Raw genomic sequence first — 8,934 nt, forward strand, 5'->3', positions numbered from 1 at the left:
CCAGTCTCTCACAGCATTAGCCCAATATCTCAAGCAATGTTCAAGGACTCAACATTACAGCATCCTAGCTATTCATAGCCATTTAAGTAATATATGCAATTGTGGTTGCTTGTATCTGACCGGCTGACTTTATAACTGATTCTGTAATGATCAGCTGCATAAAATGCCCTAAGCAGGTCTGTTTACTGTTTAATTAGCCTACATTCTTCAGACATGTAATGTGGTGTTTAAAGAATATCTCCTCCTTTGCGCTCTAATTTTTTCCTCTAAAGATTATTGCAAATCGTGTTTTTGAATACACAACTTTGGTAGGGTGGTCTGAAAGATTGTGTTTTTCACTTTACCTGTGTCATAGCATTTATCATCCCGTTCCATCAGCAGTTTCATAATGATTGCGATAATGTATTTACTTATAGGTCAAGTGCAACAGAAAATGACACAGACCCAGATCTGCCATCACATGATGTGTCAGAAGAACTGAGTTTATGCAGTGTGTTAGAAATAATCATTAAAACAAACAACATAGACCCTGAATTGCTGATGCATTATGCAACAGCTGATCAGGATCTATGTTGTTTGCAATTGGACTTTGACTTATAAGCAAGTATAAATGTTAATATTTATATCTGCATGTGGGTATATTGTGATAGGTCTTGTCTATATCCATTTGTCTCTGCACCCATGTATTCATCCATCCATCCATCCATCTACCCTTCCCTTTGTTATCCCAGTATTTCCACATACACTGTGAGGGAGAGTGACCATATCTGCAGGGAATTTGTATGAGGAAGATCCAATAGCTATGATGGTTTGAAATCTTGGATGCAATCATTTCAAGAGAGCAGGGAGTGGGGATCAAAGGTCACATTTGTATAGGTAATATGGACTTCTTTTGTAACCTGAACTCCATGAGCACTGGTTAAGGGAGGGTAATCATATTTGTTATGATGATTCTGGAAGATGAGTGAACGACAATGAATGTGGGAGGCACAGGTGGTTGGTCGGGGAAAAAATGCAGACGTTTGTTATAGTCTCCATCTTTAGTTTTGCTTTTTGTTATCTTTTTAGGCAAAATGCCCACAGTAGTATCTCCAGAGATTTACAGGAATCGGTTCCTGGATGCCATGGACAAGTATTTCCTACCAGTTCCAGACCAGTGGAGTGGAATTGCTCGAGATGTTGAGAGTTAACAGTCAGAAAAATTTAGATGCGTTATTCATAACAGTAATGTGAAATCAGATTATGAAAATAGCCTTTATTTTTATTTATGTTTATTTGTATTGTATAATTGACAAATTGCCAATTCTACATGTGCATCAAATTGTATAGCTTACTTGAAATTCATACAGAAAAAAACCTTCATCAGGTTTTTTTTTGTAAATGATTATGTAATCACACACATGCTTACAGTTTGTTGAAGTTCAGCTTGACTTTTCACTGAAAGGTGGGTGAGTTTATCATATAACATTATGTATTCATTTTTTCATAACTTGACAATTGATAATTAAATTTCAGGAAAATGTTCATTGTACAGTTAAGACTTTATTTATTTCAAAAGTGAAAGTATAGCTTAATATAAAACTTTGTTAATGAGTACATGCCACCACCTATACTTATTTAATTGGTTAATAGTAACAAGGTAAGTTTTCACTGTATTGTGTATATATATATATATATATATATATATATATATATATATATATATATATATATATATATTGTATAATGTCTTTCTTTGATGACATGACTTGACTGTATAGGGCATATGTTGCAATATTTATTGTACTAAGCAATACACACACACACACACACACAAAGATATACACCTCTTCCTTGATGACTTGTGCACTGCAGTGTCCAGTGCATAGAACAGCAGCATAAGCAAGGGTTCAAGTTAACTAAGGACCTCTGAAAAATAAAGTTGTTGTCAACCATTACCCCAAGGATTTTGTTGTTGTTGTTTTGGCATGTTTAATGACATTTTTCAGTCCAAAATAGGCTACGCTATACATGATGACTTGTGAAGGAAGTATTAGAACAAATAACATTATGTACAGGTGCATTATTCTATGGCAGATGAGTATCTTTTATTTTTGCAGTGTGACTCAGCTCATAAGTGAATATATATGGTAACTTGTTTTCATTATTGTCTGCTCCATCTGTCTGCCACACCTGAAAACTTGTCAGAATGGATGGCTGATAAGACCTAGCTAAGACCTAATTGGACACTTAGACATCTGATTGTATTTTAGTTGAATTATATAGTAAATGTGAACATCAGTGTTTAATAAAAATTATAGCCCGAATGTTCTGAAATGTATAGGCTAAACTCACTTTATAGCCACAATCATATTTGAAAATCACATGATCAGATTCCTCCTTTGAATATAAAAATTATTATGCTAATGAAGTCAGGAATATATATTTTCTGTTATGGTCAAGTTAGCATGTCCTTCAACGGATTTTTTGCAAGGATGTGATGTTTGTTTTGCAGACAGGGACATAATTTTAAGTTTATTTTATATACAATGCTATAATGATGCATATGATACAAGATCATATTGTGATACAACATCGTATATGATACATCTTTATATCATGGTATATGATGCATCTTCATATCATGATACAAGAGGGCATATGATACAAGAGGGCATATGATACAAGAGGGCATATGATACAAGAGGGCATATGATACAAGAGGGCATATGATACAGAGGGCATATGATACAAGAGGGCATATGATACAAGTTCATCTCATGATTCAACATGGTTGGCTATACTAGGCTCTGATGTTGACCTGTCGTTAAGTCTCATTGTATGTTCATTTTGAATCCGTTGTAGCACATCTATTAGACGTAGGTCTGTAACATTTTACAGACAATATCAGGATCATAAGTAGATGATGTGACAAGACGTTAATGCCATTATAGCAGGATTTTTTAATAAATATTCTGCACTTATTAATGTTTTAACCTGGTTTTGGGTGTTTGTTCTTGTTTTCTAATTCGATAACTTTAAGTTTGAAGTGACCAAATATGTTAATTAAGTCAACCATATCTCTTTCTTTGTAATATTTTAACTGAATACCTTTGGAACCAAAACAGTTTTAAAATATTCACTATTTTGATTGTCAAATTTAAACAAGTTATCATGAAATATTTTCCAATGTGGTGACCCAGAAGATAAATAAAACCACTCGGATCCATCTGTACATTGTGCTTGCCTTATTTCCAGATTCCTTTATTTTGTCATCTTTTTACCTCAGATGGATCCTCTATGACTGATCACACATTATTTTTTGCCAGAAATATAGTTTGTATGACAAATAATTGTAACAATTTTTATTGTCTGAATAAAATTAATGATCCGCTGGTTTTTGACGGCCAATTTATAGGTCAAGGGAGTCAACTCAGGATTAGATGATGAGAGCTGATAGTTTTTTATCTTCCTTGGATATTGAAACCATGGTAAATGTTGGGTCAGTTTCTTGCTTAAAGGAGGCAACTCAGATTTAGGTAAATTATTATACCTGAAAGTTATTATCTTCCTTGGATATTGAAACAATATTAACTTCCTCCAGTAATATTTCATATGTTAATAGAAAATCGCTAGTAATATATAAAGAGATTATAATTTAGAAAACTGTTATTGAGACTATTTACAAAATTATTTTTGTGATAGTTAAAAGGGTAATGAATATCAACGTCTCTGAAGTTATGTTTGTCCAGTATAAAATTGTATCACTTGAACTCTGCATCATTATTCTCAGTACTTTGCCTGGAAGTAGTATTTAGCAAGAAAATTATATGATTCATATTTTGCTCAATATGTACAGTGTATATTTATATATATTATTAGTTTTCTCAGTTCATTATGATAAGATGTTATTTGCAAGCCATGCACAACTTTGAAATCCAAGCTAGCACAATGTATATTTCTTCTGTTCTGTGCTACAATCCTAGTCAGATGCTCTAATTGTGCTATTATTCTAATGAATGACATAAATCATGTAGAGAATATTACGCAGGTGTCCATTTGATATGAAGTGTATGAAGCAGTTCGATTTATACGATATACTATGAGATGCTTTCTGTGAATTACTGATTCTGTTTTTATGCAGGTTTCATTATTTTCTTTGTTGTAATGAACATGCATTTTAGATTGTTTGATAAATGTGTCTTTATAAACTTTGCATTGATTGATAATGATATTACATGATATAATGCAACTCAGTGTTATGTCAGTGCAATATATTTCTGATGTTTTATGTTAGCACCTGATAACAGCAGTATAATAAACCAATGCCTTACCAAAGTAATTCTTTACTACCTTGTCAAAAATGTTGTAGACTTTTTAGATAATAAATATTTTTCTGTTTCATGCATTAAATATGCAGGATATATATATATATATATATATATATATATATATATATATATATATATATATATATATGCACACATATATGCACAACAATATGTAAAACATTATGGCTTGCCTTTTTCAGCCTTAGCTTTTGGGTACTATTTCTGAGTTACACTTATGTCACAAGTGTGTGTAAAGAGAAATAAAGACAGACTTTTTAAGGTGGATTATTTAACATTAATGGTGTAGCTTGGGGATGGTACCTAGGTCGACTGTGCAGGTTAAGACCCTCTGTAATAACAAGTGAAAGTACACTGGTCCCCCTCTTACACGGTCACTCCTTCTGTACCAGGAAAGTGGCCTTACAAGATGGGTGGCCTTTCCAGAAGGGGTCTAAATTTTTGCTGTTGTTGTTGGGTTTAACACCATTTTTCAGCACACGATAGGCTATACATGGTGGCCAGTATTAATAGTGGAGGAAGAAGCCAGGAAAATCCCAGAAAGAACCACCAACCCACGTGAAGCTAATGGCAGGCTTTCTCGCATACCCACATTGGCTGAATCTGAGACTTGAACCAATGCAGACAGAGGTGAGATGGCATGTGATCTGTAATGGGGAGCACTTTACACCACTCAGCCACTCGGGGCCACTCTAAATTTTTGTGAGAAGTTTATATAATATACGTAGTAAGAAAGCTACATACTTGAAAGCATTTAATATCTTCATTTAGTAGCTTCATTTAAAAGTAACATGAATTATAAAAAGGTTCCTCTTGTTATAATAATAGACTTATTTCAACTGAATATACGTTTAATAGTTCTTATCCTTGGTGTAGGCGTGATATGCAAGCAGGTATTGTTGTCATGCACATTGCAAAACCATTCAAAAACCTCATTTAAATCTTCATTCATACATAATTCTCTTTCCATTTGCTCCATTTTCCCACTGCTGCTGAACAACCTCCTTATCGGATACGACGTTGCATATTCAAGTCTTTTCTACATTAAATTGTTCCACAAGTCTCCCCTCCCTATCTCACCTGGTGTCGTCGAGTAGAATAACCGACTTTTCTCCATTTACGAGATGACATGTTAATGTTTGGTAATGATTTATTCTGATGTTGCTAACTGTATGCGATTTAATTATGCAGACAAAACGTTTGTCAACTAGATAAAATGCCTTTTTCATAAAGGAAGTGATAAATGTGTTGTCACGTGATTTTGGGGTCTTTGTCGGGTACACTGTTTTGTTCAAGGTTAATTTCTCTGTGTGCGTGTGTGTGTTAATGCACAAAATCTATTTTCATCCTATGCTGACACTGTTATCATCTTTACAATTATGCCTGGTTGTAATCATCAAAGAGAAGAACTCAATAAATGTGTGAAGCCCAAAACTCTATCACAACATTGTTCAGCCCATTTCCTGTAAACGTTGGTTTTAATAGACACTGATATAATATTAATCTTACTGTTACATGTACTTTAAAGGGCCCCAAGTGGACAAGTGGTCTAAAGCACTTACAGTTACTAATCACTGCCATCTCTGTGTAGGTTTGAGTCTTGGATTCGGCTAATGTGGTTATGTGAGAAAGCTTGCCAGTAGCTTCTTGTAGGTCTGGTTCTTTCCTGTGTTTCCCTCCACCATATATCCTGGATGCTATGTATTGCCTATCTTGTGCTGAAAAATGGTGTTAAACCCTACAATAACATAACATAACACAACATGTACTTTAGTCAACACTTCTTTCAGTAACGAAAACTTGACATTTGGGAGACAGTTATCAATGATAGAGATAATCTGATTACTTACCTTACTTCATGATATGAATTAATTATTGGTTCTGGATACATTTGAAAAAAAAGTGGCCACTCATGAGGGAACATTTGACATTTTTGTACTAATATGATGACCACTGGTCACATTAGAGAGGTGGCCATTCTTGAGGGGTACTTTTGAATATAAATTCATCGGTGCTAAGGGATTCTGGACATAAGCAGGTGGCCACTGGTCAGGGGGGCTGTTTAAGAGGGGGATTACTCTATATATATATATATATATATATATATATATATATATATATATATATATATACTTTAAGGAAGTTGGTAGTTTCTTGTTATGACCCAGGTTCAGGGTTACAGTTAGCTAAGTACAGATGCAGGGGCATGATCCAGGGTCAGCGTTCACTTAAAAAAAAGTGAACCGTATACTAGGCCAATAAATTATCCTCACAACAGTGATGATATTTTCTGGTGGTTATGGGGCTGATATTGCATATGCAGCCAATTTTTCTGCACACATCGTTGTATATTTTACTGGTATTTTGTGAGGATGTGTAGCTACCATTGGTTACCAAATACTGGTAAGTGTCTAAAGTACATGCAAGTGTGTTCCAAAATTATTTGCACGCATCAAAATTTCACATTTTAATAAAAAGGTGGCATCAGACTCGTGTATCATTCATCAGTATCTACACAGATTTGGGGGATTGAGGTTAATTCATTGGACTAACTATACCTATGCAGTCATTTTTTAATTATTGGCTTGCATGTCTCACATTTCTCTCTAAATAAAGGCGTGACAGTAAACTGCAATAAGGATATGAATATGGTTTATGTATTTAATTAGTCGACAATATGCATAACATTTCATCATGCATAGTTTATCAAATTAAAATAATGGAAAAAACCGTGTGTTGTATTTTCTTTTACTGCATGTACAGATTTTGTGATGATATTTTGAGCTGTTTGCCATGTACTTTTGTTTTTGTTTAGTGCACATTCTTCATCCATTTTGAAGACATTTTACTTGCCTGCACCGTTCCATGCATCAGATGAAATTTTCCTTGAAACAGGAAAGGGGGGGGGGATTTTTTTTTATATTATTTATTTATGCAGCATGAATTGTAAAAATTGTAAAAACAAATTTTATTTATTTATCAATGGTTTTAACATAACATGAATGTATTTGTGTCAGTTTGCAAATAGACCCTGGGTGGCCGAGTTGTCTAAAGCACACTTCTTTACCAAACCCTAATATCTTACCTCTATGTGGGTTCAAGACTCAGTCAGTGTAGGGATGTGATAAAGGTTGCCAGTAGCTTTCCATTTGGCAGCAGTTCTTAGTGGGATTTTCCCAGGTTCTTCTTCCACCAGTTATACTAGCTGCCACATATAGACTGCCGTGTGCTGAGAAATGGTGTTAAGCCAAAACAAAACAAAAGAACAAATAAAACTTGTATTCTACAAAAAGATCATGTGTTCATTTATGAAATGCATTCATATTTGTTTAACATTTAAAAACACAAATCCTTTTCTATATTTGAAACACTTTTTTCCCCACAAGGTCCATTAATCGTCTTGCCCATTATAACCTTCTGTTTGTCCTTGCTTGTAAGTTGTGCTGAACTTCATACCCTTGCAAACCAGGATCTGTTTTATTTGTTCTACTGATTAGTCCTAGTATGATGCATAGACCCAGATCTACCGACACATTATGTGACACTGTGTCTATGCAATTTGCGCTTGTGTGTGTGATTTGGATTTTTAACATAGCTTTAACAATTTTTAAGTGTGGCAGTTTATAGTGATGACTAGCACTGGGCATCATGTTGCAGACATGTAGTATGATGTCCCACCCAGTCACATTATCCTGACACCAGGCCGACTAGCCCTAACACTAACCTCTTAATGTTGAGCGCCAAACGAGGCAGCTGTTAGTACCATTTTTGCAAGTCTTTGGCATGACCCAGCTGGGAATCAACCACTAGGCCATTGGAGCGGTCACTCTATACAGTTTGCACTTTCACCTGTCATTTGCAAATATAGACATTATATTGATTTGCATTTGTGAAATATATGCTACTTTTGCAGACAATCAGTCCAAGAAAACCAAAAATGTTTATAAATTGTAATCAAAAATCTATTTATATCAGAAGTGTGAAATGAGATCAAAGATACAAATATATTTTCAAAAATTCATAAAGTGCTAAAATGACCTGATAATCTAATAAGGTCAACTTCATATGCTTACAAATATTCAATCCAGCTTTCATTTGTTAGCATGTAGTAACTTGCTGGCAAGTTTCTCTGGCAAAACAACTGACAAACGGGACCAAATCAAGATGCACTAGCTGCAAGCAATGCGAGCTTAAAAACCATCAAGTGTGGGGCCATCTTTAATCATGCAACCTTTCTGTTTTTAGTACCTGCAAATATAGTTTTGTGATTTATACTGCATTCAGCTTTCTTGTCTGTCTGACACTTGTGATTTGCTTATTATCCCCTGACTCTTCATCTGTCATGACTGCTCCGGTGGTGTAGTGGTTAGAGCGTCCACCTCAGATGCGGGAGGTCGTGGGTTCGATCCCTGGCCGAGTCATACCAAAGACTTACGAAAAAGGTACTAGCAGCTACCTTAATTGTCACTCAGATTAAGAGGTTAGTGTTAGGACTGGTAGGCCTGGTGTCAGGATAATGCGACTGGGTGGGACATCATGCTCCATCATGCTTCACTGTAAACTGTCATACTGCAGACAGCGTAGCGATATGACTGAAACATTGTTA

The 8,934-nt window shown here is 34.9% G+C and overlaps 1 protein-coding gene across 7 annotated transcripts in view; it reads left to right on the forward strand.

Annotated features, from left to right (window-relative positions):
* Positions 1 to 7,955, forward strand: part of LOC149783441 (1-phosphatidylinositol 3-phosphate 5-kinase-like) — a 166,982-nt gene extending 159,027 nt beyond the window's left edge. For all 7 annotated transcript variants that reach the window (XM_089931676.1, XM_089931681.1, XM_089931678.1 and 4 more), the window contains one exon: positions 1,069 to 7,955. In XM_089931676.1, the coding sequence (XP_089787802.1) occupies positions 1,069 to 1,190 (122 nt within the window). In that variant the 3' untranslated portion in view covers positions 1,191 to 7,955. The remainder of the gene's footprint in view (positions 1 to 1,068) is intronic.
* Positions 7,956 to 8,934: the final 979 nt, after the last annotated feature.

Source organism: Sinohyriopsis cumingii, chromosome 14 (assembly GCF_028554795.1).
Source record: "Sinohyriopsis cumingii isolate HCF-2022 chromosome 14, ASM2855479v2, whole genome shotgun sequence".
Taxonomy (NCBI): domain Eukaryota; kingdom Metazoa; phylum Mollusca; class Bivalvia; order Unionida; family Unionidae; genus Sinohyriopsis; species Sinohyriopsis cumingii.